Source organism: Triturus cristatus, chromosome 12 (assembly GCF_964204655.1).
Source record: "Triturus cristatus chromosome 12, aTriCri1.1, whole genome shotgun sequence".
NCBI classification, from domain to species: Eukaryota; Metazoa; Chordata; class Amphibia; order Caudata; family Salamandridae; genus Triturus; species Triturus cristatus.
Window position 1 is genome coordinate 805,882,532 of NC_140595.1, and position 24,648 is coordinate 805,907,179.

Genomic DNA, 24,648 nt, shown 5'->3' on the forward strand with positions numbered 1-24,648 from the left:
AGATGGAGAGATGCAAAGATGGAGCAGGAGATGGGAAAGTTGGGGACAAGATAGGGACTATGAAAGGAGCCTGGCGGTCACTGTGCTCTCCAGTAAACACCTACTATCACCCTGGTCACACCGGCAGGATGCTGTTAATTACCCCCTCTTTAAGGGCAGTGATGGAGAAAGAGCATGAAAGAGACCATACAAATAAACAACTATTTCACTGCATGCTAATAAGTTTACTCACAAAAGTAGGTAAATAGCCCTCATCAACGAGAGAGATGCATTTTTTTTTATTTGGAAAGTGCTCAAACAAATAAAACAATAGCAATGTTAATCTTTTAAACTATTGATGTTTCTGGGAGTTATTTAATCCAATGAAAAAACAAAATGATGCCGGAGACCGGAGTCATTCAATAATAAACCCGCACAGCAATGTTTTATGTCTGGGCTCTCTGAAGAAAGTGGCTGTTGCCTCTTCCACTCTTTTTATGAAGGTCATTAACGAGGTATTTTAATTTAGTATCTAATTCACAATTTAAATGAGGTTTTTGTTGTGCATGGATGATATATTTCAAGACAATCACAGCAACAACAAATGAGAGGCACCTATGAACTCTTCTGAATTGGAAACTTTAATGTGATCCCAAATGTGATGTGAACAAAATGAGACGAGCTTATTGCCCACAGCACCATGTAGCATCCAACGTCAAACATGCACTGCTAGATGTCTGCTCATTACTCGCCTATTTGCATCAGACACAAAGAGGAATGCAAATGGGCTGAATTAGAGAGCAAGGGAGACAAAGTTTAAATGTGAAACAAACCAGCACATATGCAAAGGAATCTACATTTTAATGTGACTGAGCTGACTATTAAATAAGGTATCTTCCAGTTTCATTAAATGGTGGCAAGGTTCCACTCTCTTCTTGGTTCACTGGACGGTGCAACGTTTATTCACGTTTTGATGTTTGGCACTTTCCAGCACTTCAGCACTGCCAGACAGTTCTACCACTACTAAAACCCTGCACGCTATTCAAACGCAGGGATATAATTTATTCCAGGTAGTGAGTAGTCTCGAGGGCAGAGGAGACCTGGGAGGGCGAGGGCTGGTCGCGCATGCACGGTACCTGGAACTTTTGCGTGCCCAGTGGCGGCGCGTGCGGCCGGTGCAGGCAGCACCAGTCCCCTTCCGGTGCTCCCGTGGTGAAGAGGAAGCCCCGGCGCCAGAGAGGAAGTGCAGGAGCTGAAGTCCCGGGTCCCAGGAGGTCCCGGGTGAAGAGCGGCAGATAGCAGTGCCCCACGTCGTGCTGGCAGTAGTGGAGCTGGAGTCCTCTGGAAGTGCGCCGCAGCCAGCCGCTGTCCAGGAGGATTCCCCCCCCGTAGAACGAGTGAGTAGGGGATTGTCCATTTGTACAGTGGTTGTGCCGATGAAGGCACAGTGTCAATATTTATTTCCTGAGCAGACCCGCCGTTGCAGGCCGCTCCAACGATGGGGCGAGGTTAAAAAAAAAAAATATGTGAAAGTGAAACTGTATGCTGGCTTGCGAGGATGGAAGGGGGACAGGAGATGTGCATGCTGCGTGGCTGTAAGCGCATACACAGGCTCCAATCCGCCAAAAGCCTGCTCGTGCCCATCTCCTGTCCCACTTCCGAGGCAAGTCAGCAACAATATATCTCGCTGACACATACTTTGGAAAGCTCTGATCTAGTGAGTGCCTGTAAACTTTGACATGCAGCGGTTGGCGGAGCTTTTGCTGAACGCATGCTCCAAATTGAGTGGCAAACTGGCAAAACTCTGCAAACTCCACTGGCGGAGAGGAGTTTTCTGCCAGCCCCTACATCGAGCATGGGCCTCCATTGTTTGGTAAATCTGGAGAAAAGCAAGGTAGCGCAAGTTGCTGCCTTGCATTATTCTGCCCTGGGAAGGCATATCATGGGTGGAGTGTGTGTGTTCCCACATATCCACCCATGTATTTAGGTGCACTCCCAGATTTACTAAGACTGAAAAACTTGGGAATGTGTCAAAAATGTAATGCCTCCCTGATAGGGGCACAACAAAGAGATATGTTTTATTTCTCCTTGTTGTTTCCGCTCTCTTAGGAAAATGCCTTTAAGGATTGTTTTTGTGTAGGAAGGTTTTGCCTCCAGGCTCTGGATCTTCAGCTGGTAGGCTGTGCTCTCAAGGAGGTCAGTGAAAGTGATGGGACGGCTGCAAGAAGAACAACAGCTGTATTTTGGAGTAGGTGAGTCTACTGAAGACTCTGGTCACCGAGGCCTCAATCAAGGCCAGGAGGGCTTCTAGAGCTTGGGATTGGTGGTGTGTGTTGATGACATGGAGGTAGAGCAGTGGGGAGTTGAGGTAGGAGGTTTCTAGTTGCTTGCACACATTTAGTCTCTGTGATCTGTCCAGCCTGTTGATTGACCAATGCCTTTCTAGAGTAGACCTCTCAGTATTGTGATTTATCCTTGTGACAAAATAAAGAGTCTGTCTTTGTTTTTGCATTGATATTCAGCTCGTTCTTCTGTTTTGCATGTGAGGCCAGTATGTGATTTAAGACAAAGTTTTGAACTCCACTTGCTGAATGAGTTGAACAGGCTGACCTTACTCTGGCAACGGATGAACTAGTGTCTTCCCCACACTGTCACTGACGGTCCAACTTGGACAGAAAAACTAGTGGAAGTATCTGAAAGGAAGCCTCAGATAGAAGAACTCATACGTATTACTTTTCATCATCCCACTCTCCATTTCTGGCTTCCCGAACCCCCAAATACACCTAGAAGATAAAGTCATGGCTCTTCCTAGTATGAATGAGCCCCGTAAAAGTGGGGATGCCAGATGCTAATAAGAAGATAGCATTCCTAACTTGCCCCAGGGGGCAGTGCAATGGCACCATCTTTTTTTTATCTTTTGTTTGATGATCTTACCGAAGAGCCTGAAAACTTTGCCAATAAAAGGAGGCTCAAGATTAGAACAAAGATCAGAAGTACATTGATCCAGAAGGGCATTGGTTCACATGGATCTCCTTTCTGGACAAACTGCCAGATGTAAATCAGTTGTTTTGGACTGATGCCATGGATGACCAGAGCCTCCTTGAAGGCACATCTGCTGTGCCACAAGTATTGCATGCCTTTACTGTACCACCAGCAACGCATGCCTTCAACGCAGAATCGGAAGTCATGCCGGTATGTCACACCGGCTGCCAAACCCAGGAAGCCAAAGTAGACATCATCCAGCGGAAAGACGGGCATCCAAGTGGAGGCACGATGTAAGGCAGGGATGAAGGTTCCTGGTATGATGTACCCACCACCAGATGGGAACGTTGGGTATTTGACACTGGGGTACATAGCCTCCGTGATTTTGTACTTTCCGGATCGTTCAGTGTCGGATCCCTTGTGGATGTTGCCGTGGACTGCTGCGGATACATTCACCGTCTCCTTCAAGAATTTCACCAAGGCGGGGGGGTTCACGTACTCATCGTCATCACCTGCCAAAAAAAAGAGAAAAGTGAGGAGGTTGTTTGAGGAAAGTTACGATTTTATTCTACATTTGCACCTGAACTGTTGATCTCCTGTGACCAAATGTTGTGGAGGATTTTAAACCAAGACTCAGGCTTCCCATGAGAAATCTTCCTGGCAATATTTCCATATTGTATTTATTTATGCATTTCAACCAGGAATACTTTTCGTGGGATGCATAAGAGCTTAAACAGAGGGTGGAGACATTAACCATGGTCGTGCGGTGAAGAGGAGATTGACAATAGACAACATTTAAGTAGTTTGCAAAATAATGTATTTAAACTAAAACACTGAAACAGATTATTGTATCTTCTTCTTGCATTTCCTGGGTGAGGACCACCAGGTAACCTTCCAATAGGTTATTGTACCAATTCACTATCCATTCAACCCAGCATCTTGTCTTCAATACATACATACTGTCTTAGAGTCCTGAATTAATGGACAACACCATGTCATTCCCATGGACATAGGATACTGAGATTGTACCACCCTTGCATTCACAGATGGGCTCCATACAATTTTTTAGGCTAGGAATATATGGCCAGGGTTAATACTGCACCTCCCACTGGTGACAACGTTATTACAGAACTGGGCTCATCTCACTAGTAAGTCTGAGCGGTGAACTCTGCTCCGCTCGCAAAGTTTACTCCGTGTTAGTTTTTTTCCTCACTCTCATTCGTCAACGTCAATCTGGTGAACGCGAGCGAGGAAAATCCACCTCCAGGTGAGATTTTTCCTTGTTCGCTATCATCAACATCAAGCTGGCGCGCGGGAGCATAGAAAATCAACATCCCAGCGAGATTTCGCAATGCCGCAGTCAGAGTTCTCATTACGAGAGGTTGCGTATGCACGCAACCGCTCACGCTGAGAAACTGTCCATTCACGTTGAGAAAGCTGGGCTCGAGTAAAAATCTACTCAAGAGGCAGAAAGAAAGCAGCGCCCGCTTGCATTGTGCGTGGGAGCATTTGTGATGATTGCACAGTGCGGACAAACACCTGGCACTGAAAATCACCGCGAACGGTATTTATCTAATGCACTCCGCCGCTTGAGGAGCTCTGCGTAGCATGGCGTCTTTTTTTGCACTTCGCTGCGTTTCACGTAGAGAAACTCCGCGAACTCCGCCTAGCCTTACTCACTAGCTCAGGCCAATTAAGTTGAGTTTTCAGGAACAATTCACCAATTCTTCTAACAAGTATTCATTTTTCTCTGCCAGGGAATAGACTTTCCTGCAAGCTCACTGAATAGCCCAATATCATAGTTGAAGGGCCTGAATTTCAGCAGGAAGGGAGGTTTAACAATCAAGGGTTAATGTAGACATTCAAATACTAGAAACACATTAATAAGACACGAGTAAGATTGTTCGTATAATGCAATGTGAGTGACATGACTTTAAAAAAATACAAAGATTGTTCACGAAAAGGTCCAACACATTGTACCCACATTGGATCTATCCCGGTGCTACTGTGCATTGCAGCACCATCCAAGTATGCATCTAAACAAGGGCACATGGCTTTTGTGATAGTTTTTTTCTAATGTATTTATTTATTCATTTTACAACATTGATCAACAAAAATGCAATACAATCTCAATATCCATACTGAACTTTATAGGAATACAGGGAGGAGACAGAACCAATCCTGGATGGGGGGCAGGAAACAAGGGTCCCAAGTAGGTGTGTGCAACGATTGCGCAGGCGAATCATACCACAGGTGTGCCCTGTCAAAACATTTAGGTGTCCCTGGTAGTCTCCCTGGACGGTAGTGGGGTCGCTACTCTGGATTTCCAGTCCAGGCATGTGGGGGGATAAGAAAGAGGGAGGAATTAATAGGGGGTAGAGAGAGGCCACTGGTGAAAGGGGGGGAGAAAAGTAGAAAACCTAAAAAGCAGGAGTGCAAGTGAAGCCCAACATGAGGACAAAGGAGGACTGGCCTAGAGACCGAGTACAGGAAAGAACCCAGCATTCTAGAGTGCACTAGGAAGGTGACCCTTGAACCATAGAGTGCAGTGTATAGCCATTTCTCTTGTTACACATAGAAACAATAACATTGTAAACCATCAAAGACAACATCAAATGAAAATGCCAAAGGCAGTCACCCACCTTTCAGGTATTTCAGTTCACAGTAGTCAGCCATGGGGCAGCACTCCCACTAGCCACTCTCAATCCGGGGGCATAAGCCCTACACAATCTGCACCCTCCTTTCAGATGCTGTAGCCAACATAATAGAGAGGTCCAGTTCTCATGGCAGGTTCTCTGTAGGCAAAGGGAAGGGGGGTGATAGCCGTTGGTGGGCGGCGAGGAGAAGGGAGTATGAGCAGGGAAATCATACAGCAAGAAGGACCTATTCCCCGGCAAGAAGGAGGTTTTGAGTCACAAGGGCTCCATGACCATCCCTGTAGCAAGGACGTCAGCGGCAGTAACCCACTTTACAGTAGGTAGGTACTCCATCTCTTACGCTGAAATAAATACACGCCAGGAACTCTCCCCACACTCGCTCATGAACATCTAGCTTGTCGTTAAGTTTATATGTGAACCCTTCATGAAGAGCCACTTTGTTGAGCTCTAGGAGCAATTCTGCATGGGTGGGACATGAGGGCTTGCGCCAATGACACAGGATACAAAGTTTGGCCAACGTCACAGAAGTGGCTAGCCACTGGTGGTTATGAATATTCACGTCAGTGGCATCTGTAATATCACGGAGAAGGGTCAAGTGCAGAGAGGAGTACACGATATGTGGGTGTAATCTCTGTAGGTGCACCGATATACCACTGCCCAGTATGATTGGATAGCTCAGCAGCTCCAAATGATGTAGTACATGTAACAATTTTCTGGTGTCCACTGCCAACAATGGCTATAGGGTAAAAGCTTCACCTGACAGAGTCTCCTCAGGGTCCAATACTACGAGTGGGCTAGAAATCTCTAAATATTGAAATTTGAGGCAGGTCTCTCAAAGGACCTTGTCATGGGTCTGTGCAGGTCCGCTCAGTTCTTTGGTGAGTGGTCGACCAAGGATCGTTTGCCATTTAGTGCATGCCTGGGTGAGGGTAGGGCCAGAATAGATATTTTTGAGGAGTACGCTGTAGAGGCCAAAGACCAATTTGCCCCACAACCGTAGATATTGTAGGATAGGGAAGCCAGGGAGGTCCTTAGGTAGGGGACCTAGCACCAAATAAAGACAATGAGACAGATGTTGGTGCTTTCAGTAATTGGACTAGGAGAGCGCGCGTTCCGCCCTAAGGGCGGGAAATGGCTTGAGTGTACCCTCACTGAGGAAGTGATCAATGTGGCGCATCCCCGTTGTGTGCCACAAAATATGGTAAAATGGGGTGCCCGCGACATGAAGAACAGTATTATGCCACACCGCTGCTTGACTGTAAAGTTGTGGATGGGTCGCTAGGAGTCTGTGGTCCTCCTCCCATGGCCACAATGTGGCCGCAAGAACCGAATTGCCCCTCCAGGGAGGATGTGAGGGTCGCAAGTAGCATGGAGGGGAGAGACAGGCAGGTCACGTGAGGTGCTGTTCAATCTACACTGACATCGGTGGGGGCTCCCATGGGGTGTGCCAGTAAGGAGTCACTTGAGAGTGGTGACAGTCCAGGCTGTAAAGCACAAGTTGGGAAAGGAGCAAACTGCCTGCGGTGGTGTCCGCCCATAATTCAGAAGCTCTCAATCGGGCCGGTGACCACGCCAGATGTTAGATCACAGGTCAGACTCAATCCCCAAAAGGAAAGCCCTGGGAATCCTCAGAGGCAGCGTGCCGAGGAAATAATTGCATCGTGGGGCAATCATTATTTGTATAGTTTGAACTCTGCCCCACATAGACAGGTTCAAGTGCTGCAATTTAGTGAAGTCCTGCCGTGAGCGCTCTTGTAATGGAAGAAGGTTATCCTCTACCATCCTCTACCATCAATTTTCACTCAGATGCCCAGATAGCAGAGCCCCTTCAGGACCCACCGTATGTCCCATGCCACTAGACATGCCCTAGGAGTTCCCCTGGTTAGCAGGAGGGCTTCGCTCTTTGGGAATTGGGAATGTCAATGGCACCCTCTGGAGATGGCTCAGTTTGGGCACAACACTAAAGGTAATCGCTTCATAAGGCAGGCATGGGGAAATGATGCAACCTTTGCAGTTGGGCAGAATGCTGCAAGGCTTCCAAGCTTCCTGGTTCATCTCTGTTACTCTGTCGGACTCAGAGTATGGTCTGCAGGAGCTGGTACTCGATGGGTTCCCTCACATGCAGTGAACAGGGTTCATGCCAATGCGGGAGGTAACAAGGGTCCCACGCTTCCTTGGTTCACCTCTGTTACTCTGTCAGACACAGAGCATGGTCTGTATAAGCTGGTAGTTAAGGGGTCCCCTTCATATGCAGTGTCCAGGGTTAATGTCATAGAAGGAGGTAACAAGGCTCCCACACTTCCTTGGTTCACCTCTGTTACTCTGTCGGACTCAGAGTATGGTCTGCAGGAGCTGGTACTCGATGGGTTCCCTCACATGCAGTGAACAGGGTTCAAGTCACTGAGGTACGTACACTGCTCCCACAGCTCCTTGGTTCACCTCTGTTACCCTTTTTCGACACAGAGTGATGGTTGGCTGGAGCTGGCACTCAAGAGGTCCTCTTCACATGCTGTGTCCAGGGTACAGGTCACTGCGGGAGGTAACAAGGCTTCCACACTTCCTTGGTTCACCTCTGTTACTCTGCCAGACACAGAGTATTGTCTGCAGGAGCTGGTACTTGAAGGGTCCCCTTCACATGCAGTGTTCAGGGTTAATGCCGCTGCGGGAGGTAAAGAGGCTCCCACACTTCCTTGGTCCACCTCTGTTATTCTGTTGGTTGCAGAGTAATGGTCTGCAGGAGCTGGTACTGAGGGGACGCCTTTACATGCAGTTTCCAGGGTTAATGTCACTGAGGGAGGTAAGGTTCCCACACTTCCTTGCTTCACCTCTGTTACTCTGTTGGACACAGAGTGATGGTCTGCAGGAGCTGGTACTCGAGTGGTCTCATTACATGCAGTGTCCAGGACAGACGTCAATTCACCAAAATGCCTGGGGTAGTGGAAATGGCATCACACGTCACTTGACATTTGCTTTCACTTAAACACACAGGCTTGCACATACACACACTGTCTCTCACATAAAGACACTCTCACCCACAAGCACCCATACAACATATATTTAAAAGCATTTTTTACTTACCTCCGGTGATATAGAGGGTCATATCCCAGCTAATTGTACTCTATTTATTTAATTGTACTAATTGTGCATAACATAGTATTATTCACTATTAGTGTGATACAAACAATTGACAGAAACCAAGCAAAGTGGAGCCCAAACCGACGTCCATAAGCACAAGCTTCCCAGCTCTGAATTTTCCACATCTGAGGCCAAGGGTGGCAAAGGCAGAGTAAGAGATCGCAAGGGACAAGCCAGGGGTTGCAGCTGTCACCACTGGCGACTCCAAAATTACATCCATGGTGTCCAGGGTTTATGTCACTGTGGGAGGTAACAAGGCTCTTACCCTTCCTTTGTTCACCTCTGTTACTCTGTCAGACACAGAGGGGTATATTCACAAGAACATGTGATAACTACCGCAAGAGTAGCGTAACGCAACTTTCAATATCGCAGCCCATCGCGGGAAAATAACCCCGTGTCAACGTGGAATTCACAACAAGGCGGTAGCATGCGATAGACACCAGATAACGCGCCAAATGTCCACGTCGTTGTTCCGACTTGCATTGTAATGTCATGCGATGTAACATTGCAGTCACTGGAATGACCGCGTTGTAATGGCATGCGTTGTGTCGCATGCGTGGTAAAAGATGTTTGCCATTATTTTGTAGCACACTATCACCAGAGTTTCTTGGCACTATATACTGTTTAAATAGGGAGAACAGTGCCTGTCACAGTAAAAATTAGGTGCTGGATTAAGCATTTAGAAGAAAGGTCTTGCATTTTTTTTTTTTGTAAAGATAATGATGTCTGGTCTCTTCCAGGGCAGCGAGTTCCCGAATTTATAAGCAGCAACAGGAAAAGGTCCGTCTGACTTTGGGACCTTGTAAGGAGAATTTGTGTTCCTGGGGGAGAAGTCTGGCAGACCTATACGGAATGAGTTATTTTACAAGAAATAGTGTCCTTACTTGTGAAAAATGCTTTGTGTACAAAGGGTAAAGATTGGAAAGCAATGCTCTTGCATAATGGTAGCAGTGTAATGCTCTATCAGTGGAGAGTCATGTGTCTTGAGACATTAAAGCAGCCTTGTGGCCTTGTTTAGAATAATCTAGAAATGGGCAATTACATTCTTAGGAGTGTTCAGGAGTGTGTTATTCCCATAACCCAATTGGGATTGTATCAATTCAATGGTGATTGGGGTCCCAAATTCCTCATTCAAAAATGGGAATATTTTCTTTAAACTTTTTAGGTGAAAGAAACAGAGTTTGAACAATTGGGATATGTGGAAATGAAGTGCAAGGTTTGAATCAATATAAATATCATGGGGAGGTTGTGGGGTCACAATAGGAGGAGGATCAATGGAAGATGGCCAATTAGGGTCTGTTATCTAAATTGTAGAAGTTAGTAGAATCTCTGTTGTGCTAGCATTTAGTTTCAACAAGTTGAGATTCACTCGCCATTAGGTTTTGAGCAATCATGAGGATAGTAGGGAGCTACTTTATTTCGGTGAGATCTGTTGAGTATATTCATTGTACATATACTGTCTTACATTCATCTGATAAAACAAGTATGCCAATGGTCTCATGTATATGTTCAAGCGAAGGGGGACAAAATTGAACCCTGCGCTAAGCTGCATTAAATGTTTTATGGTTCAGAGCAGAAAGGGTGAAGAGTAACCATCTGCTGTTGTAAAGAAGGAAAGCCTTTTAAACAAGTTAAGCAGGGGCGGCTCCTCTACTAGGGAGGAGGAGTGTCACCCCACTGCTTTCTCGCAGTGTAAGAAGCAGAAACATAAAATGGCAATCACTACCATTTTATGATTCTGCTTCTCGCACTGCGAGAAAGCAGAACAGAAGGGTTTGGTTGCGGGTGGGAGGGTAGTCGGGCTGATCTGCAAGCAGGGAAGGAGTGGTGTGACCACTCCTGAGGGCGCAATGAATGTTTGGTCGGCCCTCTGGGGTCGCCCAAACCAGAAATGCGCACTCTGACCTTTCTTCATACAGGCACTGCAGCCTACACAGAGAAAATGGCCTACCCATAAGCCCCTGGCTGGGCGTCGTCCCCATCAATCACAACGCTCCCATTGAAGCATTGTGATTGGCTTAGGGGAGGGGAGGGAGGCTGCGAGCTTCCCTTTCCTGCCGGAGGCAGGAGAGCAGGAGCAGGCACCGAGCAGGACTGGCGCTCAGAAAAACGCAGGACCCGGCCGGCGGACAGGTACATTTTTTCTTTATTATTAACCCCACCCTCCCTCCTCCTCTTGCGACCCCGCCTCCCATCGACTCTCAGTGGTGTGTACGAATGTTTGGCAACCGAAATGCGGTTGCAAAACATTCGCTTTTTACTACCAAATACAATGGACTGTCCCATAATAGATGGTGTGCCCGGGATCTACCAGCTGGCGGTGTGATAGGACCAGGAGGACTGTACCATAGGAGACGGTGAGCCCCAGGATTTACAAGCTGACCGGTGTGGTGTGAGCAGGAGGACTGTTGCATAAGAGACGATATGTCCCATATTTGACCAGCTGAGAGGTGTGATGTGACCCAGAGAACTGTCGCATACTGGATGGTGAGTCCCAGGATCGACCAGCTGACGTGGAATATGACCAGGAGGACTGTCTCATAAGGTATGGTGTGATGTGACCAGGAGGACTGTCCCACATGAGACAGTGTGCCTCAGGGTCTACCAGAAGACAGTGTGATGTGACCAGGAGGACTCTCCCACAAGAGATGGTGTGTCCCGGTATCTACCAGTAGCCCGGTGTAGTTTGACCAGGAGGATTGTTCCATAAGAGACTGTGCGCCCCAAGATCTACCAGCCGACTGGTGTGATGTGACCAGGAGAATGGTCCCATAAGAGACGGTGTGCCCAGGATCTACCAGCTGACAGTGTGATGTTACCAAGAGGACTGTCCCATAAGAGACGGTGTGCCCCAGGATCTACCAGCTGACCGGTGTGATGTGACCAGGAGAACAGTCCTATAAGAGATGATGTGCCCCTGGATCTACAAGCTGACGGTGTGAGGTGACCAGGAGGACTGTCATAAGAGATGGTTTGCCCCAGGATCCACCAGCTGACCTGTGTGATGTGACCAGGAGGATTGGCCAATAAGAGATGTTGTGATGTGACCAGGAGGACTGTCCCATATGAGATGATGTGCCCCTAGATTTACCAGCTGACAGATGGGATGTGACCAGGAGGGCTGTCCCATAAGAGACGATGTGCCTCAGGGTCTACCAGAAGATGGTGGGAAGTGACACGGAGAAGTGCCCCATAAAACTAGCTACATTTAAAAAAATAACATTGTTTTATTTAAAGGCAAACACAAACATGGTGGTCTTCTGTCGCCAGCGGGCCAACATCCCTGTGTTTTTAGCGATTCCCAATGGGTCACAAATTGCTACCTTCCTTATAGAATAATGAGATAGGTAACTTGTTACCCAACTGGGAATCGCTAACAGAGTGAAACACACTGTTGTATATAGCTGTTTGTGATTTCCTAACAGCCAATCACAAACATTCGCTATTAGGAAATTTATATTCATGGGGTCCCTACTGTCCTCCCCCCATTATCACTGTCATGCTGGACAAGGGCAGGTTTGTGTTTATTTACCGCCACCTTGACCAGGGTCAGGGGGTTATGTATGTCATCTGGTCGTGCTCAAGAGCAACCAAGCCATGCCCAATCCACCTTGGCCAAAAGGGGGGTGCTTTGTTTGCCCCCTGCATTTGAGAAGGAAAGCAGTTGAATTTACCTGTGCCTAATTTTCCAAAGGATGGAGGAAATATTGGGGTTTTGTTCCATTTAAACACCCCTGCCTAAGGTGTGTATGCTCCCTATGCATTAACTATGAGTGAATGTGAGTTATTTTTTCCCTTTGCATGCTTTACCGAAGGACAAGGGGGTATCTAGTGCCAGTCCCTCCACCCTTGCCAAAGAACGAATGAGATCTTTGGTCAATGATGGCGGATGTATTTGTTTTCCACCCCATCTTGCCTAAGAGTAGGTGTACTTTGTCCCTTCATACACCTGGCTGTGCCAAGTATGTGGCTGTAATTTCTTTGACACCTGCACCCACCCCCTCCATGCCCAAGTGCACTGGGTAGATGTTTTTGTTTTTTGGCCTAGAGACAATGTTCACAAACACCCTGGCCTAGAGTTTTTAATTTAGCTACTGCCTCCTCAGACAAACTAATTCTCCTACACACATGCACCAGATTTATAGTTTCACCATCTTCGTAGTCTATGATTTGGAGCTTGTGCTTTTCAAAAGATGTGTTTGCAGTCAATGTGTTTTACTGCTACAATAACTGGTGGGGGAGAGGGGAGGGTTCCAGGAGTCCTAGTGTGGAAACCCCGCCTTTGCCTCTATCGCCAAGCTGTGAGGCACATGTTGGGATCAGCCAGCCATTCTTGCCACTCAACTCTAACATTGACAGTCAGGGGCACCAATTTAGAAGCAGTGGGATGATCCAACATGGGCACCAGAGATCCTCTCACCCCTTCCCCTTCATTACTGTAATGTCTAATGGGTGACTTGAAGAATGCAAACAGGAGAACAGTCCTATAAGAGATGATGTGCCCCTGGATCTACAAGCTGACGGTGTGAGGTGACCAGGAGGACTGTCATAAGAGATGGTTTGCCCCAGGATCCACCAGCTGACCTGTGTGATGTGACCAGGAGGATTGGCCCATAAGAGATGTTGTGATGTGACCAGGAGGACTGTCCCATATGAGATGATGTGCCCCTAGATTTACCAGCTGACAGATGGGATGTGACCAGGAGGGCTGTCCCATAAGAGACGATGTGCCTCAGGGTCTACCAGAAGATAGTGGGAAGTGACACGGAGAAGTGCCCCATAAAACTAGCTACATTTAAAAAAATAACATTGTTTTATTTAAAGGCAAACACAAACATGGTGGTCTTCTGTCGCCAGCGGGCCAACATCCCTGTGTTTTTAGCGATTCCCAATGGGTCACAAATTGCTACCTTCCTTATAGAATAATGAGATAGGTAACTTGTTACCCAACTGGGAATCGCTAACAGAGTGAAACACACTGTCGTATATAGCTGTTTGTGATTTCCTAACAGCCAATCACAAACATTCGCTATTAGGAAATTTATATTCATGGGGTCCCTACTGTCCTCCCCCCATTATCACTGTCATGCTGGACAAGGGCAGGTTTGTGTTTATTTACCGCCACCTTGACCAGGGTCAGGGGGTTATGTATGTCATCTTGTCGTGCTCAAGAGCAACCAAGCCATGCCCAATCCACCTTGGCCAAAAGGGGGGTGCTTTGTTTGCCCCCTGCATTTGAGAAGGAAAGCAGTTGAATTTACCTGTGCCTAAGTTTCCAAAGGATGGAGGAAATATTGGGGTTTTGTTCCATTTAAACACACCTGCCTAAGGTGTGTATGCTCCCTATGCATTAACTATGAGTGAATGTGAGTTATTTTTTCCCTTTGCATGCTTTACCGAAGGACAAGGGGGTATCTAGTGCCAGTCCCTCCACCCTTGCCAAAGAACGAATGAGATCTTTGGTCAATGATGGCGGATGTATTTGTTTTCCACCCCATCTTGCCTAAGAGTAGGTGTACTTTGTCCCTTCATACACCTGGCTGTGCCAAGTATGTGGCTGTAATTTCTTTGACACCTGCACCCACCCCCTCCATGCCCAAGTGCACTGGGTAGATGTTTTTGTTTTTTGGCCTACAGACAATGTTCACAAACACCCTGTCCTAGAGTTTTTAATTTAGCTACTGCCTCCTCAGACAAACTAATTCTCCTACACACATGCACCAGATTTATAGTTTCACCATCTTCGTAGTCTATGATTTGGAGCTTGTGCTTTTCAAAAGATGTGTTTGCAGTCAATGTGTTTTACTGCTACAATAACTGGTAGGGGAGAGAGGAGGGTTCCAGGAGTCCTAGTGTGGAAACCCCGCCTTTGCCTCTATCGCCAAGCTGTGAGGCACATGTTGGGATCAGCCAGCCATTCTTGCCACTCAACTCTAACATTGGCAGTCAGGGGCACCAATTTAGAGGCAGTGGGATGATCCAACATGGGCACCAGAGATCCTCTCACCCCTTCCCCTCCATTACTGTAATGTCTAATGGGTGACTTGAAGAATGCAAACAGAAGGTCATCATTTGCAGTATGGCTGCAGCGACTGTAGCCATGAATATCGATTAGGGAATATTGAGTTACCAGAATATCGTAGTCAAAATATTGAGGTCCAAATTGTCAAGAAGTTCAGAATATATAGGTAAGACTAGATGTACTATGTTTAATTCCACAACTACATACCTTGACAATATGTATAGCATCAAAGAACTAAGGGCCTGATTACGATCTTGGTGGACAGGATTACTCCGTCACAAACGTGATGGATATTTCTTCTGCCATATTACAATTCTATTATATCCTACAGAACTTGTAATCAGTCCCATAGACGTGAAGTTAGACTATGTCTGAGTAAGTCTAGTAAAACTATCCTTACTTAGATATAGTTACAATTCTACGGTCTTCTAATGCCTCAATATTCTGTACCTCCACTGCTGCAGTTTAGGCTCTGAGCTATCATCTCCTCTCGTGGATGATACTGAAACGGTGGAACATGGGCTTCTGTATTTGTTGAAGGAAGTTTAAGGAGTGAGTGTAGACAGCTGGATCAGGTCATTCATTTGCTAATGACCATCAGTGAGCCAAGGGAGGCCCTGGAGACTCACTACCAATGTAACAACCTCACTACAACTCCACGTCCAATTCACAAACATCATCAGACGTACCTTTGAAGATAAAATCCGCCTCCTTGCAGTTGTAGTGCAGCCACTCAATGAAGCAGCGCTCCTTCAGCGACAAGTTGTGATGGCTTTCAGCAAAGTCCCACAGAAGGATGTCCTTATGTGCAGCATTCTCCTCTGCCACCTGCTGCATCTGTGTCTGATCCGGGGACTGTGCCATGAGAAAGACATGCTTGACCACAAAGTCAGAGAGCTGCTCATCTCTGGCCCAAGTCTGGCGCAGAGCAACTCGCCTCCGGAACGCTTCTGGGTGGGATTTGGTGGCCAGCAGGAGGAGAGACTTATTCTGTGCCACCCGGCAAAAGTTCAGCCTTTCCTGCTGCAGTCGGCACTTGTAATGCTGCATGTAGGGGAATTCTGATTGGTGCTGGCGCAGGTTGAGATGGTAGATGAGCATCCCATCAGACGTTTTCAGGGAGGAGTGACCAGGAAGATCTTGAGACTCAGGTACGATGAAAAAATATGTTTTTCCAGAGGACCAGGTTCTGCCTTCCTGCATACTGTACAGCAGAGCACAGAGCAGCAGAGAAATGCACACCATCAACAAGATACTGCATCTTTGCAGGCGCCCCCTCGGCAGCCTCATTGCTCTTCGTTATACACCTGGGTGGAAGGAAATGGAGACGATGACATACATACGTATGGACATGTTGGCGACAAATCTTTATTAACGGCCATTTCCTTTCCTGCTACATAACAATGCACATGTTGGGCCCGATTCACAGAACTAACTTAAGACAAAATCCTAAACTTACTACCATTTTGGTATTCACAGAAGGCACTTACTCATTTCGGTATTCACAGAAGGCACTTACTCATTTCGGTAGTCACAGAAGTTAGGAGTCCTAACTCTAGGACTCCTAAATGCCTTCTGTAAATACCAAAAGTCTTAAAATTAGGATTTTTCTCAGTTTAGGAAGGCCGGGGATGCTCCCAGAAATGGGCAAACATTTGGGAACACTGGAATGCAAACAGATGCAACATCTGTGAAGGGCCATCTCCCAATAACTTGGGGGAACATTAGTCCAAGGCATTTTGATTGGGCCATGCTATGGGGGATGTGGAGGGATGATGGGTGGTGGGAATTGGAGTGATCTGAAGAGTCTATGCTAATGAAGATAAGACATTTTACAGAGCTCAGTTATGTTTTATATGTACCTTTATTGCTAATTAAAAGATTTGCACAAAAACAACATTGGTTCAAAGTGCTGAGAAGTGGGAGTCAGCAGTGTAGGCATCAGCAGTGGTTAATTTGTGCAGGTGGTTGCAGGTGCTGGGTACCGACCCTCATTTTTGGGTACCAGGACTTATTTTTCATCATCATTGCAGCAGAGAGAAAGACAGAAAAGGAAAAAATAAGGAGGAGAAACAGGGGAAGCAGTGACAAAGAGATATGTGAAGGATGAATTGAGCCTGCAAGACTGACGATATTACAAATAGAAATGCAGGTTTGTGAAAGAAAGAGGGGTGCGGTGGCATTAAGCTTAGGCCACGTTCGTATTCTATAGCACTGGTGGCATGCTCCGATGGAAACCTGTGGACGCCTTCATTTATTTTTACTTCTGCAAATTTAGCACTAGGCGTGGAGGAGAGTGGGTGCTGCCACTTGGCAGAAGAGGATGGAAGGGGGCTTCAGGACCCTACAGGCAGAAGGGTTTAGTTATATTGTGGGGGGACTGTGACCCGGCAGGAGTCAGCTATATAGGCTCCACCGCAGTGAACAGGGATGGAGGAGGGACGCAGGGATATACAGTGTGAAAAGTGTGGGGGTGGTGAGGTGTGGCCATGATACAAGGGCTATAGGGCTGCTGCTGAACAATAGCAGTGCACATACTGCCATGCAGGTCTCTTCACTGCAGCAGCAATGGTCTCCCATGGAATCCACCCTTTTAAAAAAGGTTTTTAAAAAGTGTCCTTTGTTTGTCCATCCCTTTAAAAGCAAAACATAAGAATTTGTAAAACTGCCAGTTGTATGGCTTTAAATATTTGTATACTCTTAACTAGAAATGCTCCTCTCCTAAAAAATGAATAGTTTTTTATGTCCAAAAGTTCTCATGAGTCTGGGGGAGCCGTGCTGCTCTGCCCCAGTTTGACTTTGTCTTTAGCATGTCCTGTGACTTCGTCAATCTGTGGTTTCTTTGACATTCTAGAGCCCACCATATTCTGCTGTGCTGTCATGGTCCACACTCCACAGTCAGGTGGGGATGCTGCCAGTCCATTACAGGTTACAAGGAAACTGAGGGGCGATGACTTGTCATTGTGTTTAGAGGGCACAGGCATATTCACAGGTAGGCTACTGGCCATACACTGAATACTCTGTGTAATCCGACATAAATGTGGTGTTTCTTTACCAGCCATGATTTGTATGCGGTGGGATGCATTTGTGTGTCTGTGTGTCTGCCTGTGTGAGAGAGAGACTGCGCCTGTATCTATGGTGTCCTCAGAATGGTAGTTTCTCTACCTCGTGGTTAACCCATCTGATGCCAGATATCTCAGCCCATCCATAACATTTGGTACGCCCAGACATAACAGAGACACCTTCCTCTCATAGATCATGCCTGGCTAATGGACGCTATATTTAACATATAGCAGGCATCTATGGCATGATGGTGACCATGCCCGCCTAAGGGAGTCAATGCTGAGAATATTGTAGGAATTCTTATCATAATGCCTATAAATTGGATATATACCTTTACAACGCATGCCTGTACCGTGCATCTTCTACCACAAGTGCCTTTACCATGCATATGCCTTTATGCCTCTACCATGCATGCCTTTACTATGCATATACCTTTAACATGCACCTCTTTACCATGCATATGACTTTACCCCTACACACTCAGAAACTCTAAAATAGCCTTACCACACTATACCATTACCCACCCAAACCCTAAAAATACCCTTATTACCCTACACCCATACCCAACCCTAAACTCTTAAAATACCCTTACCACCCTATAACCGTACTCGCCCATAAACCCTAAAATTACCTAACCACTCCATGCCATACTTACCCCTAACTCCTAAAAAAAGACCCTTATCACCGACTATACCCTTACTAAACCATAAACCCTAAAATTACCCATACCACCCTATACCCCTACCCACTGCTAAACCCTATATGATATATATAATTTAGGGTTTGGGTTGGGGTAGCTATATTTACTTTGGTGGCAAAGGCATATGCATGGTAAAGGCATATGCGTTGTAAAGGCGTGCATGGTAATGATGCGCGGTAAAGGCATTGTGTGGTAAAGACTACAAGGTAAAGGCTGTTTCTCCTCCCAACTCTGCCGCAGTGCTGTCCTTTGCATAATGATAGTAAGTGTTGGCATATTCTGATCATCCATGGCACTATGGTTTCCACTCAAGGCACAATTCTGGTCCTGCCATAGTGACAGAGGATTTTGCCAGACTTCGGGCATCCTTGGCGTGATGATGCTCATCCTTTACCTAATGCCAGCCCTTCTGGACATATTATGGACATTCTTGTCATTATGGAGCCCATCATTGGCATACATCTGCCCCTTTTATAGTGGCTATTACCCATGGCATGTGAGTGTCCTTGGTTTCATGGTTCCCCACTGTACAATGCTGTCTCAGTTACAGAGATGGTTATTCCTAGACCATTGTAGGCCTCCATGACATGATGAATATCAGTTCTGTCATCAGTCCTTGCCCTGGCAGAATGGTGGTCATTCTTGCAATAGGGAACCAATCCTCATTCTTATAGTGGCCCTGACATTAATGTAAATGTTTGACAGAGTGTGGACATTCCTGAAGTAACCGTGGCCTTCCCTGCCGTCATCATCATAAAGATATTATTATTATTAGTAGTAGTAGTTGTAGTAGTAGTATTAGTAGTAGCAGTAGTAGTAGTCGTAGTATTAGTAGTAGCAGTAGTAGTAGTGGTAGTAGTAGTAGTAGTAGTAGCAGTAGTAGTAGTAGTAGTAGTAGTATTGGTAGTAGTAGTCAGAACCCTAGTTTTTGTATTCATAGCTTCTAAGTGGACCTGTGCAATATGTGACACTTTCCGCAAGTGTTTACTTTTTGGCCATGGAAGCTCTCTATGTTGGGATGCCTACACTGATGGCAATGATACGATCAGCCCCAGAATATGAAGTGACATCAGCAAAGCAGCCAACACAGGTTTAAAGATCCAGATGTTACGTGGAAAAAGATGTATTCCATTACTCATCGCTGACTGAGAAAACCGTGCAGGTCAGATGTGCTGCATCTTGCCTGGTGGGAGATGTTTTTCTCATACAAGCCAGTGCTGCTGTAGGCCCAGACTATGGGCTTTTAATATAAATATGTAAACTTTCAGATACAGGCCCTAATGGAGTTTCCAGCAGTGCCGCTGTGTCTAGCATGTTTTGTCTATGTGATAAGGACTGGCCAGAACAGAACAACAAGGGGCATTGTTTATCGACCTTTCACATCGTGTTCAGACTAAACTCCAGAAACTAGCAGAGAACGCGAAAAGCAGACAGTTCTCACGTGAAAGGCATAAACAGAGTCTTGCAAAATAAAGTCATGTAGTAAAGTGCGCAAAAGCAGCATCATAGCAGCAGAGCTCAGGCTAACTTAGCAATGTCGACAATGACCCTAATAGCCATTTAATAGTGGCCTCGAGAATCATTCTGACAATCTATTACATGGCAGGGAACAGGGTCTCTAACTCCTTCACAGTTTCAGCCAATTTTGCAGATTTGTTACATTCCACACCACAGTTGGAGATTGAAAACCCTTTGTTAAAAGACCCCCCCCATTCAAGGTGTAGGATTGGGATAAACTTGATTTCTCCCTGACTGCAGAGGAGATAGAAGAAGGTATAGGCGACATGCAATCAGTGAAGACATCAGGCCTTAATAGTTTTACCCTTGAATTTTGTTGAAATATACATCTCACTTGACCCTGCACCACTTGTCCATAGGGGAGGAAGCACACGCTACTATAAGTCTTCCGGAGGATGTCCAGGGTGCAAAAATTCCTTTTGTGCTGAAGATCGTTAGACCCCTTGCTCTTCTTATTGTCAGATCTTCCAAATCAATATTGAAACCAAAATACTGCCCAAAGTTCTTGGCAAAATCATACTGAAAATCATCACCTTTTTGATCCATAAAAAACAGAATGTTTTCATACCTAGTCGTGACACGTGATACTGTCTCGGGCATAAACATTTGGCATTTTTATGGTCAGAGGATCCCCGGTCCCACCATTCTTGATAGTCAATTTTAAGAAGGCCTTTGATTCCCTTAGTTCATTCTCTTTTCAAAGTCCCTAGAAAAAAGGAACTTTCTGCCCCCATTCTTTAAAACATGTTGGGGTTCTATATAACTCCCCTGGGCTAAAGTTCTGGGGGAAGGGGCTTTATTTGCGTGATTCCTCATTGGTAGGAGCACCCGTCGGGGCTGTCCCTTCCACACTTATTCCATGCCGCGCAGGTAATGCCTCTGACGTTCCCATTTTGGTGCCTATTTCATAGGCACCGCCCTGAGAAAGCCAAAGTACTGCCCGCCAGACTGGAGAAAACTCCTAATATGATGAGCAGTTTGTACCGGGGTTTGGTGATGCGGGAGCTGAGCGGTCTCGCTCCCACCCTGCTGTTCTGCTTGGGTTTTCGGATCAGATAGAACCCGCTCATCAGAGCCTCACTAACCCAGTCAGAACGTTACCCCCTCCCTCTCCCTAGGGCCTATCTACAATAGGTAACCACATATATCTTACCACCTAAGGACAGGGACTTCCTACTATACATACCAAGACCTCTTATAATCGGCGGCCTCGCGATCCCATACGGATCCAGACCTCTCTGCCCATACGACAGTATCACAAGTGGCGGCCTCGCGATCCCATACGAATCCAGACCTCTCTGCCCATACGACAGTATCACAAGTGGCGGCCTCGCGATCCCATACGAATCCAGACCTCTCTACCCAGACGGCAGTCTCAGCACAATCGGCGGCCTCGCGATCCCATACGAATCCAGACCTCTCTGCCCATACGACAGTATCACAAGTGGCGGCCTCGCGATCCCATACGAATCCAGACCTCTCTACCTAGACGGCAGTCTCAGCACAATCGGCGGCCTCGCGATCCCATACGAATCCAGACCTCTCTGCCCATACGACAGTATCACAAGTGGCGGCCTCGCGATCCCATACGAATCCAGACCTCTCTACCTAGACGGCAGTCTCAGCACAATCGGCGGCCTCGCGATCCCATACGAATCCAGACCTCTCTGCCCATACGACAGTATCACAAGTGGCGGCCTCGCGATCCCATACGAATCCAGACCTCTCTACCTAGACGGCAGTCTCAGCACAAGTGGCGGCCTCGCGATCCCATACGAATCCAGACCTCTCTGCCCATACGACAGTATCACAAGTGGCGGCCTCGCGATCCTATACAAATCCAGACCTCTCTACCCAGACGGCAGTCTCATACGACAGTTCATCCTATGATCACCATAACATACAAAAAGGGAATCAGTCTCACTATTCATCAGATCACACAAGGATTGCCAGTTCGAGCATAGCCTGTTCTCAGGTTCGAGGGGCTCCTCTTTCCCTTATTCAGTTACCACTTACCTGATCAGGGTTAACATCTGTTCATGTAGCCGCAGCTGACTAGAAGAATAGGCTACCCTCTCATACAAGAACACGTAGCACATGTTGGTTCACTACAAACTGGGTACTTTATTACTCATTACATACGCAATCACATAACATTACAATATAACACATAACCTGCAAAGAAAAGTGAAAGATTAAGTTGTACACTCTAATAAGAAAGGGTCGACATCACCTTAGTAGTATGTAGCCTGCACTCAGTGGTCATCTAGGTTCCCTTCTCGTCTGTGCCTCGGCTCGCCTGGAATCACCCTTCTCCGAGTCACTGGGACCTCTTCCTTATCGGCTACTCTCTCCTCTCTGGCTATTCTGCTAGGAGAGCATCTGTCTCTCGGTTCTTCTCCGCCTTCAAGATGGCGTCTGTCTTCCCTGGAATAAGTAGTAGCTTTACTGCTAACGGCTAGATGCCGCCTACGGACTGAACATGTAACTGCCTCAGACTTTCACTAATATAGAGGTGCGTTTCCTCATGGAAAATTCCGGCCTGTAACCTGCCGCCCACCAAATTCTTGTACCTCCCCGTACCAAGGACACGTTCCCAGCCGGCCGGCCTGATGTAGTGTCTTCGGCATGAAGAAAAATACAATCCTTCGATAAGGGCCGGCCTGAACCGGTTCTCTCCAAGCGAATAACACCTCATAACTAAAACATTACATTTGACCTAGAAGCATCCCAAGCTGCCGGAGCAGAAAGAAAGATGGAGTCTCTCCCGTTTGAGGCCTACCAGGCCTGAATTCAGCACGGCTCCATGAAATACCCTCACTACAGGACAGGTTATCCCTAATACTAACGAATCTATCTCCTAGGCTATGTGTGCAAGCCCTGATCTATGGGGAAGAGCACAGAATCATGTCGAAGTGCCTAGTAAATAGGCTCCATTCACTACTCTAACCCTTAGACTTGAATGATAAGAGACTGAAGTCACATTCCATCATTGTTCCTCACAAGAAGGCCGGGAAAATCGAGCAGAACATTTCACCCTTGACTTCAGTCTATTATACATTCATTAAACAGAACTAATATCTGTGGAAGAATAATATGAAACAAGACTAACTGATCTATGTCTAGTACCAGGTGTGCAGAATTGAAGTAGTGAAGGAATACACTGAATAAAGCAACAGATAGAAATCAAAATGCCGATAGTAATCAGAATATCTCCTAATATCTGACGTAACATATGCAAATCAGGTAACCAATTAAAGAGCCAGTCAAACCAGCCCTGGTCAATGTCTTTTCTAACTTCTTCTGTCAAGTCATGTAGTTTATCAATGTGAGCTTGAATGAATTTTGTATGATCCGACAAGTTAAAACAACAAAGACCCTCAAAATCAGAACAATCGTGTCCATGTTTAAGCAAAAGATAATCAATGGCCGCTCGATTTTGCAAGATAGCCCTACGTTCACCCTGGGCGTCTAATAGCATGTCAGACAGGACTGTAGAAGTATGATTGATGGATTTTAACATCCAGCAGGCCATTTTCCCAATAGATTTGGCATTATAAACTGCCAAAGCAGGAACACCAACAATTGAAATAGCCAGGCTAAGGTATTCAGACTTGGAATATAAATGCAAAGATGAGTCACAATCCTCCTGTAACCTCACTGTATCTCGAATCACACGAGAGTTGGCATTCGGATGTGATGAAAACATCAACAAGCTCAGTCTAGTAATGGCACAAGGGCCTCCAGAAATATTTGCGGGAATATATGGCCAGGAAGTATTACCACATGAGAAAAGCCATCCGGCAGGTAGTAACATCGTGCGATAATGACTGGGGGTAACTACCAAACTCTTGCAAGTCATGTTATTCTGAACAGAAGTACATGTTTTCGGTGTCCTTTGAAGGCACAAAGTTTGTTCATGAGCGGTGAATGAAGTGGCACCTTTCAATTTTAAACGCATACATTCAGAAATCGCACTAGGATCACAAGTAAGGAAAAAACACAAATCACCCTGTGTGATATTATAGGTAACTATTTGGGACTGGATGGGGGGTATCGGGTCTGACAGTACAGTACACAAGGGGCAATACTCATGGGCAGCAAAATCGCCCAGAAGAACATTGGGGCGAGCATTTGATATATTAAAAATATGAGTCAAAGTCTCCAATGAAGCAGGGACAGCAACTAAACAAGTCGCTAGAATGTCCGTCACCGATCTCATCGGTGTCAAGCAGAAATGAGGGGCTTTAGTCACTTGTTTGGCTAATGTAATCCAAAAGTTCGACGACGAATCCCACGCAGCGAAGGAACGCGACACTCGGGTTCTCAACTCAGCCCGGGTTGATGGGATCCCTCCTCTCTCGTCGTACCAGCCCAAAAGGAGTCCAACGCCGACACATCCTGCAGCAACAGTCCAAAGAATGATCTGAAAGAGAATCAAATACAGGCATTATTCATTCTCGTAAGTAACATTTGTCAGCCGGGACTGCTTCCCAGCTATCTTTCCCTGGTCTCATAACTAAAATGGTGTTGTCTTGACCGGTTGCAATGACTTCTGCTTGTTCAGGGGGATTCTTAGGCGACTGCACCCA

The 24,648-nt window shown here is 46.4% G+C and overlaps 1 protein-coding gene across 8 annotated transcripts in view; it reads right to left on the bottom strand.

The window, feature by feature from the left end:
• Positions 1 to 243: 243 nt before the first annotated feature.
• The window catches only part of LOC146782919 (beta-1,3-galactosyltransferase 5-like), a 280,931-nt gene continuing 256,526 nt past the window's right edge, over positions 244 to 24,648 (bottom strand). For all 8 annotated transcript variants that reach the window (XM_085636889.1, XM_085636888.1, XM_085636890.1 and 5 more), the window contains 2 exons: positions 15,465 to 16,082; positions 244 to 3,473 (listed from right to left, as the gene is read on the bottom strand). In XM_085636889.1, coding sequence (XP_085493015.1) covers positions 2,890 to 3,473; positions 15,465 to 16,065 — 1,185 coding nt within the window. In that variant the 5' untranslated portion in view covers positions 16,066 to 16,082 and the 3' untranslated portion in view covers positions 244 to 2,889. The remainder of the gene's footprint in view (positions 3,474 to 15,464; positions 16,083 to 24,648) is intronic.